Below are 18,344 nucleotides of genomic sequence, written 5' to 3'. Positions count from 1 at the left end.
ACAGTTCTCAACCCCAATGTCTGCTCTGTCCAAACAGCCAAGCTCCACAGCTCCCATCATGACTAGGGGGAGTGATTGTAAGGATGCAACAAAACCTGGATGCTCCTCCATAGGTACCAGGAATCATCCTAACACAATGCCTCCCTCCTGAAGTACAGCACATAGGAGCTGAGCAGCAAAGTGCAAGCAGAGATTAAGGTGGGTCCAGGGCTGGGCTTAAATAGAGGCCCAGGGCTGATTGGGTGGTGGCCTCAGGTGAGGCTGATCAGGGCCTATAAGGCATATAAGTGCCCTCAGACCCCAGCACAGGTCTTCTATAGTGTTGTTCATAGTAGGGAGAGGATGTGTGGGAAGTGATCGTGTGGTGTGGCTGGTTTTCAGCATCTTAAGAGAAGAAGACTGAGTCCAGGCTCTAAGGAGATGCTAGGAGCTGGTGTTTTGAGGTAGGAATGAACTTCGGTTTGATTATAGATAGTGCTGAGGCTGAGCCTGCTCATAGTTTCTGGGAACAAAAATCTCTTGTAGTTCAGCACATCCTCTGGTCTTCAGCTTGCAATGTGCAGGTGCAGGGAAAGGGGACATCAGCCATGCACCTACAACATAGTGAATGCTTAATTGTAAGGTTACCCCATCCTGGGTGCGTGGGGCAGCCCCATGTCCCCAGTGTACCTTGTGAGCTGCTGGGTTAGCACCTCTGGATAGGGGTGCTCAGCACACCATGACACAGCAGGGGCACCAGGAGGAGAGCAGGGCTGTTGTCCTGCATTGCAGTGCAGGGTGAACAAAGCTGTGCTTGTCACCCACGCTGTCTCATGTGAGAGAGGTCTCCAGACACCAACGCCAGCCCAAGGGAACATTTCCCTGAGGGAACAACAGGACACGGAGGAGCAGTGGTGCAGACTGGCCATGAGGGTCTCACTCTCTCGCGGTGCATCCAATACCCTGGGGGGCACATCCCTGCAGCCATTGGGTCACATCCATCCTGGAGTCCCTGCTGCCCAGGACAGGGCTGAGCAGCTCAGCTGCCTCGCAGCCCCAGAGAGATGCTCGAGCCAGTGGGTACCAGCAGGGTTTGGATGCCTGAAGCATGCCAGCAACCTTCAAACTCCCAAGGGCGTCCTTGGTTTTATCTGCTCCTGCTGGCACCAGCCAGAGAACAGACATCGCTGCCCATGGCTCCAGGGTCAGGCTCAGTATCTCTTCCAGCCCTGCTGCAGCTTCTTTGCTGGCTGGAGCAAGGGGTGGTGATAAAGAAGGAGCCGGCTTTAACCTGGGTGAGGCAGGGATGGGAATGGCCTCAGGGCACTGCAGGCAGCGGTACAGCCTGCCAGGAGCATCTCAGAGAGATGTAGGCTGCATCCCCACCCGTGCCTGTGCTGCAAGGTCTTTTCATCCCTGTGTCTGCAGCACAGGGGGAAGACTAGGGGCGATGGATGACAGCAACTGCCCCTCTTCAACTCAGCTTTTGCCCCACGGATGCTCCTTGCAGAGCCCTGGTCAGCACAGGTCCTTGGGGGGCAACATCCTCCTCTTTGGCTTTTGCAGGTGGAATCAGGGATGGACTTTCCCAACTATAAGGGGTGATTTGGTACAAGTGGAGGTGTCTGAAGACAGAAGTACCCTACACCAGGAAACCGGGGGGGGGGGGAGGGGGCATGGAAGGGGTGACATTTCCGCAGCCGAAGCTCAATCACTGCTATCCCCTTGCTCTGTACATGTCACCACCGCCGGGACGCAGCCCCTGCCCGCACCGGTGGGGCCGAGTGACCCCCTTCCCCACCCCTTGGCGTGCAGAAGGTGCCTCGGGGGGGTGCCGCCGTGGCCCCGTCGCACCGCGGGCACTGAACCCCGCGGGGCCGCGCTGCGGTGCCGGGGGTGGGAGCGCGGCAGGCGGGGTCTGGAGGGCTCGTGAGCGGTGACGCGCGGGCTGGAGGAAGCCGCTGCTCGCCAAGGACAACGCGCAGGAACGCACCGAGCGGACACGCGGCCCCGCAGGAGCTCCCGGACAGGCCCCGGTGCCGCTTGTGAGTGTACCGGGGGGGGGGGGGGGGACGGCGGCGGTGCGAGGGGACAGCGCTGCCGTGCACAGCCGCTATGGTGGTGCGCAAGGGGAAGCACGCCCCGGCCGCAGGCATTGAGCCGCGCAGGCAGAGGCTCCCCGCAAGGGGTGGCTGCAGGGCGGGTCCTTGTTTTCTTTGTGTTTATGTGAAAATCCTTCTTTTTTAACCAAATCCCTGGGCTGCGGTGCCGGAAGGTGGGTTTTGGGTGGGTGCTGGCGTTGCTGCGGGGACATGGGTGTGTCCTGGCCGGGATGTGGCTTTGTCCGTGCCCCGGTGCTGCAGAAACACCCTTTCCTCCGTGTAGGGGTCGGGGCTGGGCTCGGGGGAGAGGATGCCCGTGGTTTGGTACCCACTGGGATGCCCCTGGTTTGGTACCCACTGAGTTTTGCACTGGCAAATGCATCGTATGGCACCCCAGAGGCACAGAGCTCTTGGTGGTTCTTGGCAGTGAGGTGAGGCAGGGGACTTTGGGGCCCTCCCTTGCCTCACAAGGAGGATGGATGCTGCTTTTTTAACCCAGGGAAGCTCCCTTTCCGCCCCACGGGCAGGCCAACGCGGCACTGGGTGTGTCGCGGCCTCCGCCACAAGCAGTCGCACTGCGAGAGCCCTGCCAGGGCTGCAGAAATAGCTGCTGGGCTCCTGGGGGGAACCCCCTGAGCCCAAAGCCATGTCAGGCTGTGGAGAGGCTGTTGGGGTGCACACTGCTGGGGGGACAGAGGCTTTTTGGTAAGGATGGGTTGTTCTGCAAAGGGGATGAGCTGTGCAAATCATTTAGGGTTCCTCATGGCACCCCCATACTCTAAACCTCTCCATCATTTGGATAGGGGGTGCAGATATACCCTCATGCCAGGGCTCTGCAGCCTCCAAGTTTCACCACCTACCCCATGTGGATGTGTTTGGGCATCCTCCCAATATCAGGTGCTGGCAAAGCAAGAGCCGGGCTGCTCCCCAAGCCGCTGCAGTGGGGACAGGGACAGGGCACTGCAGGGACAGGCTGGGGCTGGGTGTGTTGATCCTCTGCCGCTGCTGAGATGAGTTGTGCGGTCTCAGCCCGGCTGCATGGGGTAAGGCAGGAGGGCTGTGGCTGTGCCATGCGGGGCTCTCTCTGCTCCATGGAAGGTACCCAGGCTCCTGAGGGGCATCAAAAGGCTGCATGGGCAGGGACTGGGATCCCTGCCCGGCTGCAGTGCAGCCCTGCTGCGCACAGGGCTTGTGGGGGGCTCTCCCCCAACCAGGAGCTGCGGGAAGGGTGGCTGAGGCCCACATCCTGGAAAGGGAAAGGGGGGTGAAGGCAGTTCTGGTTCTCTGCAACACTTCCTTCCCTCAGAAGGATGCTTGCGGGTGTCAAAAGGCTTCCTCCACCCGAGCGGGGTGACCCGGCTGCAGGGCTGGGTCTCCCCACCGTAGGTGCTGTCATAGGGATACAGAGCCAAGCCATGGAAGTTCATGTGATTTTCCCTACTTGCTGCATGAAGCCAAGCTCTCCTGGGGGTAGAAATGGGCAGAAATCCCCCCCGGGGCACCCCTGCTGTGCCTTGAGCTTCCCTGCAACGTGTCTCAGAGCCCAGCACTAGCAAGGAAGGGGCCGTGCCTCATGGCTGGAGCTCAGCTGACGCTCAGTGGTTCATTCATGGCCGGGCTCCATCTTCCAGCTGCTTCCTTCCCTCCATCAGCTTTCTCAGAGCCGACTGCGCTGTCTGGGGACCTTGAGAGGTTGGGGAGAGCCCACGCTGCAGGAGGGTTGCAGCTATAAATGGTGCTGGTGTTAGAAAACAACGTGTGAGTTACTCTGGAAACGCGGCTGTGTTTCCTGAGCTGTGCCGGCTGCGTGGGATTGATGGCGGCCTTGATTCAGCGCACGGAAACTCACATTAAAGCTGGTGGCATCTTGCAGGGGCTGCCCAGCACCATGTGGCACTGAGCATCTCCAGCACTGATGAAGCTGGGCTGGTCCCAAGGCTTGGCGGGGGGCTGTAGGGGGAGTATTACGGGGTGCAGTGAGGAGGGTCAGCCCTGCGGAGCATGCTCGGCCCATTTCCACCTATTCAGCACTTTCTTCCCCTCCTGGTTTCTCTCAGCGCTGGCAGGAAGCAGCGTGAGGCCCATCTCTGCTGCCCCTGGCCTGTGGTGTCCCCAGCTCAGTGCCAGGTACCAAAGGACCTGGTGGCAGCATCCCTTCTCCCTGAGCCTCCCCGGCAGCACCCATCCATCACCCTCCCTTGGCTACTGCACCCGCAGTGATGGATGGCAGCAGCACCCAAGGGAGGGAGCAAAGCCTCCCTTAACTAACACAGCCCACAGAGGGGGGGCTTTGGCTCATATTGAATTCTCTGTTCCATCCCACAGCTCCTCCTTGCCCTCGCTCCAGTGATTTCCAGCTTGGGAAGCCATGGCACCTAAAGGAAAGGTAAGGGTGACACACGGTGGGGATGGGTGATGGGGTGTCACAAGGCAGACCCCAAAGCTGGGGCAGCAACTCCATCATGCAGCAAGGCTGGTGGAGACGTGCACGGAGCACAATGCTGTTGAGAGCCTGTTTACATTCCTGCCTCTCCAACCAGTGCTGTCTGGATGCGATATAGATGGGGGAGTGCTGGCAGGGAGAGCAGGAACAGCGAGGAGCAAAAACCCTTTGGGGACCACAGTGGGATGGGGGAGAGAAGCAGGGCTGTGGGAAGCGGAGGACAGACACTGCACTGGGGATTTGTGCTTTCACTGGGGAGAAATCCCATCCGAGCCCAACGCAAGGCAGGCAACCCTGCTTTGGCCTCTCCCGCTCAGCCTGGATTTCTCCCCTCTCCACCAGCCTGATGCAACGTGGCAGCCGGGTGAGCAGGTGCTCCCTTGCAGCCAGGAAAACGTCTTGGATCGGGTGGAAAACCCTGCCTCGGTGGGCAGCTGTGGCTGCTGGGGTGCAGCCTGCCTGCGGGTAGTGTGCTAGGCAGGGGAGGAGTCCGTGTGCACAGCCTGCCTCCACTGCTGGAGCCAGGCTCTGGTTTCCATTCCCTCGGGAAATCAAGGAATCATTGCCTCAAACCCCATTACCCGCAGCTTCCTGCCCCAGCCGAAGGGTTGGTTGGCTCTGGGTGGGGAAACTGAGGCAGAACGCGGGTGAGCATTGCCCCTGGGGGGATCCAGGACCCCCAGCAGCCGTGCAGCCACACTGGGAATTCTGCTTCCACCCTCCTGGCCCCAGCCTGGCTTATTTTTAGCTGGGAGGTCCCAGGCAGGCCGGGATGACTCAGAGGCTGGAGGAGGGGAAGCGGGGCCCCGGCAGCTGGAGCGGGATTTGGGAAGGGGGTTGGAGTGCGAGGAGGGCAGGATGCGCTTTCCCTCCCCAGGGATGTTTCTGCACCTCCATGGGGCTCATTCCCTCCATGAGTTCAAGGAGCATTGGGCAATGCACAGCGCTGAGCTCCTGCCTCAGTTTCCCCACCATGACAGCCCTGCAAGACATGCAGCTCATGCATTGACAGCTCAAGAGGCAGGAACACAGCCCTGCTCTTCCTCCTCATTTAACCAGGACCAACACCTTGCCTCCCCAGCACCCTCCAGCGACCCTTGTCCCCTCCTGCTGCCTCCAGGCACCTCCTTTGCCCTGCAGCTTCTCATTTCCATCCCTGCGAGGCATACGTGTGGGCAGCAGCTCGCACTGAGCCAGGAGGGTCCGGGAAGTGCGGCTAAATCCAGCTCTCCCGATGAATCACCTGCAATACGATCTGTCCCGTGCCATCAAAGGGCAGCGTCTCCTCTTGCCCGACCTGCTTCCCACCATCCGGGATATGGGTGCCAACAGCTCCTCCTGAAAGAGGAGCTCCATCCTGTGGGATGTGCCCAGCCTGGACTGGTTTCTCTCTGGAAAAAGGGGATACAGAGGCTGGGTTCTTTCTGAAGGTGCTGGGTGAAACGCGCAGTGATGCTGTTGTGCTGTGGTGTTGGGATGGGACCCGGGGAAGCAATGGGTATAGGGCTGCCCATGTCCATCCCGTTGGGTTCATTCCTGAAGGTACTCACTGGGTCAGGGATGCTGGTGCTGCCTGCCTGATGCCCATCTCCTCTGAGAACAATTGTCTTTAGATGCCAATGCTGGCAGCAGCCCTGGGCCTTTGTACAGCTCCTGGGGATGTCAAGCCCTGCACCAGATCCTGAGCAAGTGATCCCAGAGAGGTGTATGTACCCAGCTGGAGCATGGTCAGCGTTCCCAGGGTGCTGACACAGCTGAGAGCCCCGGCTCAGCCTGGCTCCCAGTGAGATGCCGAGGAAATGCTGGTTTCACATCAGCTTCCAGCCAGGATCGGTGCTGGTCTCGTGCAGAGCCTGACCCCAGGCTCCCCTGGGCAAAGCTGACCTGGGGAGAAGCCCGGTCTCTGCTTTCTCCTGAGGTCTCTGTATGTGGGTATCACTCTTGGGCTCCCCATTGCGCAGCCGGGAGGCGCAGAGGGGCACGCAGGAGTGGATCATGCCAACCCCTGGGATTTCTCAGGCTCCTGGGAAAGTCTGTTCTTGCATCCAGGATCACTGCTCTGACCCCTCACACCAGCCTGGACCCTGCAGAGCGCTGGGGCAGGACAAGCTGTGGGCAGCTCTGGTGCTTCTCAGTGCTTTCTGCTTAGCAGCCCACGATGATTTTGTGCCTGTGTCTCCTTGCCTAGAGGCCACGCAGGGCTTGGGCATCCTCAGCATCCGGAGGGTTTCCCTGCTCACAACAGGCGGTGGAAAATGACTTCCTCCATTGTTCTGAATCCAGCCCTGATAACTCTGTTTATCCCGGCTGCGCTGCAGGGGGATTATCCTGGTCCTTGGGTGCCTTCCCCTGCATTCAGGAGTCCAGCTCTACCACAGGGTCTCCCTTTTTCCTGCCGCCACCCCCAAAATGGTGCTGGGAACTGAAAGAGCTGAAAGAATCTGCCTTCAAACTCTGTCTCTTGCTGGTGCAGGAGGCAGGATTGTATCCAGCTTAAACACAGAGCACAAACTGATGCCGGGAGATACGAGCGGGAAGGCTGTGTACGTTCTCCATGACCTGGTACACAAACAATTTACAGGACAGGGAGAACTAACTGGAAAGCAAACAAATGAGAACAAGTGTTTATGTTTGAGGCTGAGCTTTGCCTTCGGTCAGCATGAGCAGGAATGGATCTGACCTCATACCTGCTCCGCTTCAACTTCTTCTTCCCCATCCCACCAGAGGCTTCTCCTTCGCCTTTCACCTTCTCTTCTCTCCTCTCCTCCTTTCCCCTAGGTCTACAGGGGGTCAGTGAAGGAATTCCCGGGCTTTGATGCCAGCCAGGATGCAGAGGCCTTGTACAATGCCATGAAGGGATTTGGTATGGATGCTCCTCTGGACTGTTACCTTAGGGCCACCCTGATGTCCCCTATTCATTCAGTTGACCCTTGCATGGCCGGGCATCCTGCATTGCCTCCCGTCTCAGCTGCCTGTCTGCTTTAGCAGCATGCTAGCACCTCAACTGGTTCCCCTTTCCTCCCTGGAGCCAGCTCACTTCTGCTTCTCCTTCCAGCCCCAAGTCAGAAGCAGCTTGGGGCTTCTTTTGGGCAGGATGACTATGATGACCCCAGCTATGGTGGGTGACACCCAGCCATGGGGCTAGGTGTGACTGCTGGCTGTCCCCACAGGCAGTGACAAGGAGGCCATCCTTGACCTCATCACATCCAGAAACAACAAGCAGCGAGTGGAGATCTGCCAAGCCTACAAGTCCCAGTATGGGAAGGTAACAGCAGAAGCGCTGCCTGGTCCTTGCCCCCACTGCAGATGCAGGTGGCCGTGGCTGCCACCGACCACCCCACACAGAGACCCACAGCTCCCTGGACCCACCCAGAGATGCTGTGGAGCAAAGAGTCCCCCATCCCCTTTGTCCCCCTCCACCAGGACCTCATCGCAGACCTCAAGTACGAGCTGACGGGCAAGTTTGAGCGGCTGATCGTGAGCCTGATGCGGCCCCCGCCTTACAGTGATGCCAAAGAGATCAAAGATGCCATCGCGGTAAGGGGTGGGCAGCCCCCCCAGGGCCTCTCTGAGGACACCCCGGCTGTCCCCACTGCTCACAGGGCGGTGTCTGTTCCCGCAGGGCGTTGGCACGGATGAGAAGTGCCTTATTGAGATCCTCGCCTCCCGCACCAACCAGGAGATCCATGACCTGGTGGCTGCCTACAAAGATGGTGAGGGCTGGGGAGGTGCAGGGGCTGCCCTGTGTCCCCTTGGGTCAGGACGAGGGGCAGAGATGAGGGGATCCAGCTCTCCAGTCCCTGACTTCTCCCTCTTCCATCAGCCTATGAGAGAGACCTGGAGGCTGACATTGTTGGAGACACTTCAGGCCACTTCAAGAAGATGCTCGTCGTTCTGCTTCAGGTATGTCCGTCTGTCCAGTGTCTGTAGGTGGTGGTGCCTGCACCCAGTAGGGCTGAGGCCATTGCTGTCCCACAGGGTGCCAGGGAGGAGGATGATGTGGTGAGCGAGGACCTGGTGGAGCAGGATGCCAAGGTGAGGTTGGATGGGCGGCATCCAGGCAGGGATGGGGCTGGTGGACTGGGACAATCCAGACTGCAAAAGGCAGATGGGCACCAAGGGCACCCATGCTGGGGCAGAGCACCATGTGAGCAGCACCCTGACTCGGGCTCTGCTGCCTTCCCCATCCCACAAGGACCTGCTGGAAGCTGGTGAGCTGAAATGGGGCACAGACGAGGCCCAGTTCATCTACATCCTTGGCCGGCGAAGCAAGCAGCACCTCCGCCTGGGTGAGCACCTCCTGCGAGCTCGGGGTTGGGCTGGAAGGGATTCTGGCAGCTTCTCCAGGCATTATCCTGCTCTCATCCCACAGTGTTTGATGAGTACCTGAAGATTTCAGGGAAGCCAATTGAGAGGAGCATCCGGGGAGAGCTCTCTGGTGACTTTGAGAAGCTGATGCTGGCTGTGGGTAAGTCAGCACTGTGAAAATGCACCAGTGGCCTTGCTGGGGTGGGAGGGCTCAGTGTAAGAGCCAGTGGGGTTGTGGTTGTGGCTGTACCCGGTTTCAGAGAGCTCAGGGATGCTCCTTTGGGGCGAGTGGGGATGCTGAATGTGGTACCCATTCAGCATCCCTCACCGTGCCTCAATTTCCCCACAGTGAAGTGCATCAGAAGCACAGCAGAGTATTTTGCTGAAAGGCTCTACAAGGCCATGAAGGTGAGTGGATCATCCCTTCTCCAGGGGGTCCCCTTGCCACAGGGTGCTGCTGGAGGACATGGTGACGCAGGTCCATGAAGACAGGACCTGCGACCAGAGTCTCTGCTCCTCCCTCCGAAGCAGTTACTCCTTCAGACCCAGGGCTGGGTACAAATCTGATAAAGGGTCCCAAATGTGATGGGCTGAGCAGGGTTGCTCGGTCATCCCAGGCTTGATGCAGGGGTTCTTCCATTGCAGGGGCTGGGCACAAGAGACAACACACTGATCCGCATCATGGTGTCCCGCAGCGAGATCGACATGCTGGACATCCGGGAGGTGTTCAGGACCAAGTATGAGAAATCTCTCTACAACATGATAAAGGTACGTGCTGGGATCCCTGGTCACCCTCCAAGCAGCTGCCAGCTCCCTTGTGATGCCAGCACCCATGGGAGGGCTGAAACCCCTCCACAGCCACCCTGTGCTGGGTGTCCCTCTCTGAGGACAAGGCTCAGGGAGACCCCTCTCCATGCACCCATCCCATGGCATTACCTTGATGCTCCCTGATGCATGGTTCTCCATCTGCTCCTGTCTTTCCAGGAGGACACCTCCGGGGAGTACAAGAAGGCGCTGCTGAAGCTGTGTGGAGGGGACGATGAGTAAGACCACCCGTCACCCTCTTTGTCCCTCTTCATCCCCTCGGTGCTGGGTACAGACCTGCGGGTCAGAGCCTGGTGGAGCACCTGGATAGCAGCACCCACAGTGACAGCAGATTGGTACAGAATGGCCCCTCTTTATGGCCAAGCACGATGCCATGGCCCCTTTTTGGCACGTGGCAGCCCTGCAAGGCAGAGCCCTGTAGAGAGGATGCTCCAGTGGGGATGGTTGGGATTTACCACCCATTCTTCTTCCCATTCCCACCCAGCCCCATAGCAAGCACCCAGCAGGTACCAAACACCCCTCCTGGAGGGGCCGGGTGGGGGGTGGCTGCTGGCGGGACACGGGCCCCCCCGGCTCACTGTCCCCTGTCCTTGCCCTCCCGTTGCAGTGCCGCAGGTGAGTTCTTCCCCGAGGCGGCGCAGGTGGCCTATCGGATGTGGGAGCTTAGTGCGGTGGCCAAAGTAGAGGTCAGCACCCCCTGTACCCCCTGTGTGCTCCCTGCCAGCTTGGGGCTGCTCCTCTCTGCCGTGGGGCACGGCCAGCCCCACACCTCTGCTCTGCCTCTTGCTCTGCGGCTTCTCTCAACACTATTCCCTGGTTTTGGGGCATGAGGTTGGTGGGATGTAACCCCGGCAGGGCTGGCTGTCCCCCACCGGCTCCTCTAACCCTCCTCTTCTCTCTGAGGGCTCCTTTCCTCGCATGTCTGTGCAATGCAGCACGTTCAGCCCTGCTCCGGTGCCCACCGGACACCTCCTGCTCCCCAGGGCTGGCTGGGACACAGCCGTGCCATGGGGAGCTGGCACCCTGCATGCAGCTGGAGGCACCCACTAAAGGGTGATTTAGGATGTGCAGAAAGGACACCCTGAGCCCTGTGTGCACAGGGGGAGATGCAGATGTGATGGAAGCTGTAAGGATGCAGGAGGGTAGAATTGCAGGGCAGGAGCAGGCACCCTTTCAGCAACTCCTCTTCTGGCTCTCAGCTGATGGGGCCAGCCCCAACCGAGGTGTCCCAGTGCCAGGGGAGGTGGGTATAACACTGAGCAGGACACCAAGACTCAGGGACCATCTGCTGCTGTCTTCTCTCTGCTGACCTGGCTATGGTTTGCCCCTGGATGGAAGGGGTGACAGTGGTGGGACATCCTCACTGAGCCCCAGGTGCTTGCACTAACACACGACCTGCTTTGGCCTCCGCTTGCCTGGTGGCACCTTCCCTTCCTCTCGCCATCCCTGCCTCCATCCCAGCTCAGGGATGAACCCAAACCCCTCTGTGCATCCACAGCTGCGAGGAACCGTGCAGCCCGCAGGAAGCTTCTATGATGACGGGGATGCTCAAGTGCTGAGGAAGGCGATGAAGGGCCTGGGTAAGTGGGGACCATGCACCCAGCCCCTGCCTGCTGCTCCTCAACAGCTCCTGGGGCTGAAAACTCACCCTGTGTGAAAGCCCCATGAGGGTTCAAGAGATTGTTTGGGAGCTGTGGGAATTCTCCCTTCCGCACAGCCCCAGTTTGCTGGCACAGGGATGGTGATGTGCCCATGGTCAGGGGTGACACGGGATGGCTCTGTCCCCCCTGATTCTCCCCAGCATCACTGCTGTCATTGCAGGCACAGACGAAGGGGCCATCATCGAGGTGTTGACGCAAAGGAGCAATGCCCAGAGGCAGCAGATCCTAAAGGCTTACAAGGCTCACTATGGCAGGGTACTGCTGGATTCCCCTCCTGCCCTGCTCCTTCCCTCTGCCTGCATCCTGCCCCATCCCATGCTGAGATCTGCCCTTCACTGAAAGAAATCCTGCCTTGGCATCACTTCCTCAAGGAAGAATGAGTTGTCAAAGCAGCTCCTGCTCTGGGTGCACCACCAGCCCGAGGGGAGGGCGTCCCTTCCCCTTTGCATCATTCCCATACAGAGTACTCCAGAGCCAGGATGTCCCCAAAGCCACTCCCCAAATGTGACCTTAAACCAAGGGTATTCCCAGATGTCTCCCACCTCCACACCATCCTCCCCTCTTTCCTCCCTGGTGTTGCCTCTGCTGGTCCATCCCTGCGGAAGGAGCCGGGGCTGAACCCCCAAACGCTTTCACAGGACCTGATGGCGGACCTGAAGTCTGAGCTGTCGGGCAGCTTGGCCAAGCTGATCCTGGGGCTCATGCTCACACCAGCGCAGTACGATGCCAAGCAGCTGAAGAAGGCTGTGGAGGTAACTGCTGGAGGTGGCATTGGCTTCAGTACGTGAGGATGAGGTGGTTTTTGCTGTGGCTGTATCTGCTCTGTCAGTGGCCCGGGGCTATGGGTACACCGCAGCTTCACAGACCCCCAAGCTCTCGTCTCCTATACGGAAGGAGAGCAGAAAGCACCAGGACATAGACCTGGTTTGCACTCCAGACCTGCTGGGAGCCCAGTTTGGCCTCTTTGCAGCCCAGCATGCTCTACCCACCTCATACATAAAGCCTTTTGGGGAGGTTGCCTCACAGAGCATCCCTGCTTTGCGGTGGGAGCAGTGCCCTGCCAGGCACACGCAGCTAAAGGAGACCCATGGTAGGGGCAAACCAGTGGTGTGCACCACTGTCCACCAGTCACACCCGTTGGGACCCCACTAACAGCACACCTGGATGCTTCATTGCTGGTTCCTACCAGCCCTTGGAGTTATTTGCTGGACATGGACTTTGGCACATGGTAGCCCTGGGGTCAGAGCATCCCCTCCTTGCCTGGCATGGTGGGGTGATGCTGCTGTGTCCTTGTCCAACGTTGGCACGCACAGCATCCCACCATACCACTCTCTTCCAGGGGGCTGGCACAGATGAGAGTGTCCTCATTGAAATCATGGCCACGCGGAACAACCAGGAGATCAAGGCTATCAACGAGGCCTACCAGGAAGGTACGGCACAGGAGGGACATGGGGAGCACCCAGGCCCTGGGCACAGACTGTGTTTAACACTGTACAAAGCCCTTCCAGAGCCTGGAGTGCAATTTTTGTCTCTGGTTGGGTCCATGGCTTGGCGCTGTGAAGGTCTGTTAGTGCCTCCAGGCAAGAGCAGTTCTTCCGCAGGTCCAACACCTTATGAAAGAGAAGTGGAAATCTGGGATGGTGCCAACAGGAGTCCTCAAATCCTTCCTGTGTTTTTTCACAACCCCAGGCCATGCACTTCTCTCTCCCTTCCATCCATGCTCCCTTCTCCCTAGGGAAGCGAGACCTGCAAGCTGGGTTAAATCCCCAGCCTTTTCTTCCCCAAAGAGCCAAAAATGGTTTTAAACAGGCTCTGTGGGCATTCTCCCCCAGCAGAGCACTGGTGCTGGCTTCTCTCCACATCACAGTGATGTCCCCCAGCTCTGCCACCAATGTCTCCTCCCTGAGAACTCTCTCAATGATCCCTTTCCCTTGGGAGCACCTGGAGCAAGAGGCAGTGCACATGCCCAGGGCATTAGAGCTGCTGGGGTGATTCCCTCTTCCCCAGGCCTGGAAATACCGGATGGAAGCATTTGCCTCAGCAATGCAAAGGCAGGAGGATGGCCACCACCATCCGCAAACCCACGGGGGTCAGCCAGGCACTGGTGGGGTGGAAGCAGAGCTGAAGGCAGGGAGCAGGACTCAGTCATTCCCCTTCTCCACAGCGTACAACAAGCAACTGGAAGACGACCTGAGCTCTGACACGTCCGGGCACTTCAAGAGGATTCTTGTCTCCCTGGCTCTGGTAAGGGTGGCTTTCTCGCTGGGGACTGTCCCCTCCCTGCCGTGGATGGTGGCTATGGAGGAGACAGAGCATCGCTCCCTGGCTGGGCAGTGCTGCTGGACCCTGTCTGCCATCCCCTCGCCTGGGGCTCTCCCGGGACATGTCCTCTCCCCTGCTCCATGATTTTTGTGTTGAACCACAGGGCAACCGCGATGAAGGACCAGAGAACGTCACGCAGGCACATGAAGATGCCAAGGTAAGAACCGTAGGCTCTGCATAGAACAAATGAGGATGTTGCATCCCCTGGTTTGGAAATGACATCCTCAGGGAAGAAAATGCTGCTGGGGCAGGGTGTCTGTAAGCTGCAGGGGGAGATGCCAGGGAAGTGACACCTTTCCAAGGTAAAGCTCCCAGGCCTGATTGCTGCTGCCAAGGGCTCTGCTGCCCCATGCATTGGGGAGCTGCCCCAGGAAGCTCCCAACGAGGGACTGCACCATTTCCTGTGCAGAGCTGCCACTTTGGGGTCCAGTAACACACACTGATGCTGCAATTTGGCACTTGAGCTTTGAAGGCAGCTTTGGGCTGGACTGCAGGAGCCACACACCTCTTTGTGTTGTGGATGGGGCAGCGCTGAAGCGTACGCTGCTTTTCACCCTGCCAGCCCCTAAACCATTGCCTCATCCTTACTGGGCTGTGCTGAGCCGGGACTGGAAGGGGAAGGCTGAGCAGCCAGAAACTGTGCAGGGGGTGCTGAGGCCCCATTGCTGGCTCAGCTCCCGCTCCCAGGAGACCCGTGACCCTCGGGCTGTGCACTTGGCCTCCTGCCCCTTCGACACGAGTCTCTTCTAAAAGGGGAAGCTTGGTGCAAGGCGGAACCCGAGCTCTCGCTTGGCTGTCCTGTGCCAGCACCGCCTGCTCCGAGGCACGCTGCCCAGCTCCGCCAGCAGGGATGCTGCCGGCAGAGGGAGCAGATGCGGCGCTGCCCGCACCCCGCTGCCCGCACCCCGCTGCCTGCACCCCGCTGCCCGCACCCCGCTGCATGCGCTGCTGCTCGCCTCGACCTGCTGCGGAGAAAGAGAGAGCCAGGGATGGCACACACAGGGACAAGCCGGCCGGGTGGCAGCTGGCCTGGTGCTGTGTTTTGTCAGCAAAGCTGCCCTTTCCTTCCTCCTGCGCAGAGGCTGGGGTGAGACAGCCTGGAGTCAGGCAAAGGATGCTCCCTGAGGAGCAACAGGCTGGTACCCAAGCCCCAGATGTGTGAGGCTCACTTTGTCTGGCCAAAGACCCATCCCAATTAGCGGTGTAGAGGCCAAATTGGAGGAGGACAAAGGTCCTAAGATCAGGTCCACTCCCAGGGAAGCAGGGCAGCTGAGGACAGGTCATTTTAGAGGATTTTGCTAGATTTCCCTTGCTTCGTCAGGGAAGGATAAAGGTTGAGCAGCACCTTCTGACCCTGTTGTCTTCCTGTCTCTCTCTTTCTCTCCACCAGGTCGTTGCTGAGACCCTGGTGAGTGCCTGTCCTTTCACTCCTCAGCCTTCTGCACGTTTGAGGGGATGCTGCAGTCCTCGGGTGCAGGGCTGGAGCTGGGAATAGCGGTCCCCATATACTGGGCTCTTCATAGCACACGTGTGCTCGCTTGCTCGGGACTCCAGGGTCCTTATATCAGGATGGGTGGTGAGGGAACAGATGGGCCCTGCATGAGGGCACTTCCCTGTACACTGGGCAGGAGAGACATAGCTCCCTTCCTGCCCTTGGAAGGGCTGGAGATACACATGCAGGACCCATGTTCCTTGCACTGTGGGACTCGGGCTGGCTTCCCCGGCTCACCAGAAGTGGGAATTGGGGAATTCTACTGCAATAGCCTGATGGGTGTGATGAGCACAACCTCCTTGCTGAGCCCTGCAGCAGCCGTTTCACCCCTGGGCAGCACTGCCGTGGCCCAGGGTGGAGGGTGGCTCCTGCATGTGGCAGCTCTGAATTGCCTGTTTGATACTGGTCACCCTCAAAACATCCTCCCCAAAGGAAAGAAGAAAATCTGAACCACGAGCACTGCAAAGGGCTTTTCTGGGGTTTGGGTTTTGTTTTTTTTTTTCCCCCAAAATAAAACCCCCCACTATTTCCCTGCTCATAAGAGGCTGCCCCCTTTGCAATAAGCTGTTCAGGACTGGCTGTTCCAGCAAGAGCTGTTTGACATCTTTGTCCCTCTCTGCTATGCCCGTTCCCCTGCCTCCCTCTTCACTCTCGGTTCTTTCCCAGAAACTTGCTGACGTGTCCAGCAATGACTCCAGCGACTCCCTGGAGACCCGCTTCCTCAGCATCCTCTGCACCCGCAGCTACCCCCATCTCCGCAGAGGTAGGACCATGGTTCTCCATTGCTGCTGGACCTTCAGCTGCAACACAAGTGCTTTCCTTTGGGCTGGATGGGACTCCTGGGCAGCAGGAGATTGGGATCTCCCCAAGGCTGAGGTTGAGCAGTGGGAGGAGATGGCATGGCATTGCATTTGGGGTGGCTAGTTGAGCTCGCCCAAGCCTGCTCTGGTCCCATCTGGTCCATGAGGCTTGAGTCTCCTGGGTGGGATGGAGCGGCTCAGCAGTGACCTTTTCCTCTGCCCATCTCCAGTGTTTCAGGAGTTCATCAAACTGACCAACCATGACGTGGAGCACGCCATCAGGAAGCGGATGTCGGGAGACGTGAGGGACGCCTTCCTGGCCATCGGTCAGTGCCCAGAGGGTGCTCCCTTGGGACAGGGCTCCCCTGAGGGCTGCAGCCCCTTCACCTGCCTCTGCCAAGGCAGTGTGTCAGCAGATTCCTGCTGCCTTTGGGCCATGGAGACTCCCAGTGTGGTGTGGGATGAGGGTGTCCTGCAGGGCCAAGCCTGCACCCTTGTACCAAGGAGGGTCTGCAGCTGACCCAATGGGTGGCACAGCTCCTTGCTGCAATGAATCCCTTTGGTGTCATAAGCCAGGAGCCCACTTTCTCTCCCCTCTGTGTGTTGCAGTGCGGAGTGTGAAGAACAAGCCGGCCTTCTTCGCTGACAAGCTCTACAAGTCCATGAAGGTGCAGATGGGCCCTCCTGGGGCTGAGCTGTGGGAGCGGGCTGTCCAGGGCAGACACCCTTTGGGAATCTCTGATTTAACCCCATGGCAGTGATGGGGTTCATCCGTCCCTGAGGGAGCAGGGCAGGGCTGAGCTCAAACCAATACCCCATTGGCTTTCTGGGGTTAGCAGGAGACACGGCAGGCTTGTGTCTTGTCAGTGGCAAGTTCAGCACATATCTGAGGAGAGATCATAGAATCATAGAATGGTTTGGGTTGAAAGGGACCTTTAAAGATCATCTAATTCCAACTCCAGTGCCATGAACACCTTCTACTAGACTAGGTTGCTCAGAGTCCCATCCAACCTGGCCTTGAATGTTTCCAGGGATGATGCATGTACCATCTCCCTGGGCAACCTGTTGGAGTGTTTAACCACCCTCATCATGAAACTTTCTTCCTTGTATTTAGTCTAAATCTCCCTTCTTTTAGTTTAAAACCATAACGCCTTGTCCTATCGATACAGGCCCTCCTAAAAAGTGAGTCCCCATCTTTCTTGTAAGCCCTCTTTAAGTACTGGAAGACTGCAGTAATGTTTCCCCAGAGCTGCCTTTTCTCCACGCTAAATAACCCCAATTCTCAGCCTTTCCTCACAGGAGAGGTGCTCCAGCTCTCTGATCATTTTTGTGGCTCTCCTTTGGACCCAATCTCCAGCTTGGACTGTGCTGTACATGCCAGGAGGGTCCCCAAGCCCCAGTCCCTCCGGGGTTACTTGTTGAAGCTCCCCTTTGCAGGGTGCTGGCACGGATGAGAGGACCCTCACCCGCATCATGATTTCCCGGAGCGAGATTGACCTGTTGAACATCCGGGGCGAGTTCATAGACCTGTTCGACAAATCCCTGCACCACATGATTGAGGTGAGGGGACACGGGCATCCCTCCCTGGCTCGTCACCTTGTCTGGCTGGGTCCTGGTCCTGTAGGGACCCTTGCCATGAGTAGCACAGGGGCTGAGCATCGCCTAGGGAGGGGAAAAGTGCTCCAGCCAGCCCTGGTGTTGGCGTTTCTGGCTGTAGAGGGGATGCACTGACATCTTCCATTGCTGCACGGATGCCCGTGGCATGGAACTACTCCTTCCCCAGTTCTCTGACACAGGTCTCCCTCTTGCAGAAGGACACCTCCGGTGACTACTGCAAGGCTCTGCTGGCTCTGTGCGGAGGGGAGGACTAGGTGGCTGCAGGAGCCCCTTCTTCGTGTCTGAGCCAGCACGCACGCACCCACTGCCTTGATGTCACTGCAGCTTCGGGGGCTTCGGGGGACACTCGGTTCCCTGCAGAGGATGATTCACTTTGCGCTGGAAAGCGGCACCACATTGCAAGCGGGGTCTCGGGGAGGGGAGCAGAGGGCTCTGGGTAGGGAGATGTGCACAATATAATTCATACCCAACATGCCACTAACCCAGGAATTTACCCAGGTGGGAAAGACAATTCTAAGTCTCATAAATAAAACCTTACTGTTGCTGACGCTGGGCTGAGAGCAGTTGATTTATGGGGGTAGGTTTGGGTGGGATTGAGCCCGTGCTGAGGAGTCTCAGTGCCTCCTTGCTACTGCAGCGAGAGCGCTGGGGACCCCAAATAACCTTTGAACAACACTGCAGCATTCCGCACTGTGAGGAAGTGGCTGGGAATTCATATGGGGCTGGCAGCAGCGCAGGGATTTCACTGAGAGCTTCGCTTCATGCCTCTGAAACCCCCTGGCAGGGTTCGTGCCG

At 58.6% G+C, this 18,344-nt stretch overlaps 1 protein-coding gene across 2 annotated transcripts; it reads left to right on the top strand.

Moving 5' to 3' along the window:
* The first annotated feature begins 1,888 nt into the window (after positions 1–1,888).
* ANXA6 (annexin A6) lies at positions 1,889–18,097 on the top strand. 2 transcript variants are annotated; one of them, XM_030503571.1, is made up of 26 exons: positions 1,889–2,024; positions 4,407–4,467; positions 7,303–7,387; positions 7,695–7,789; positions 7,948–8,061; positions 8,147–8,237; positions 8,348–8,427; positions 8,503–8,559; positions 8,720–8,813; positions 8,897–8,992; positions 9,182–9,240; positions 9,478–9,600; positions 9,817–9,875; positions 10,265–10,343; positions 11,156–11,237; positions 11,479–11,573; positions 11,957–12,070; positions 12,658–12,748; positions 13,483–13,562; positions 13,744–13,797; positions 15,031–15,048; positions 15,799–15,895; positions 16,163–16,258; positions 16,542–16,600; positions 17,370–17,492; positions 17,744–18,097. In XM_030503571.1, the coding sequence occupies exons 2-26, from the start codon at positions 4,450–4,452 to the stop codon at positions 17,801–17,803; spliced, it is 2,019 nt and encodes a 672-aa protein (XP_030359431.1). In that variant the 5' UTR covers positions 1,889–2,024; positions 4,407–4,449; the 3' UTR covers positions 17,804–18,097. The 2 variants fall into 2 exon arrangements, with proteins under 2 accessions (XP_030359431.1, XP_030359432.1); XM_030503572.1 differs by lacking the exon at positions 15,031–15,048.
* The last annotated feature ends 247 nt before the right edge of the window (positions 18,098–18,344 follow it).

Source organism: Strigops habroptila, chromosome 12 (genome assembly GCF_004027225.2).
Source record: "Strigops habroptila isolate Jane chromosome 12, bStrHab1.2.pri, whole genome shotgun sequence".
Lineage (NCBI taxonomy): Eukaryota > Metazoa > Chordata > Aves > Psittaciformes > Psittacidae > Strigops > Strigops habroptila.
The sequence above is the reverse complement of the archived record's forward strand: the minus strand, read 5'-3'. Positions and strand labels throughout refer to the sequence as shown.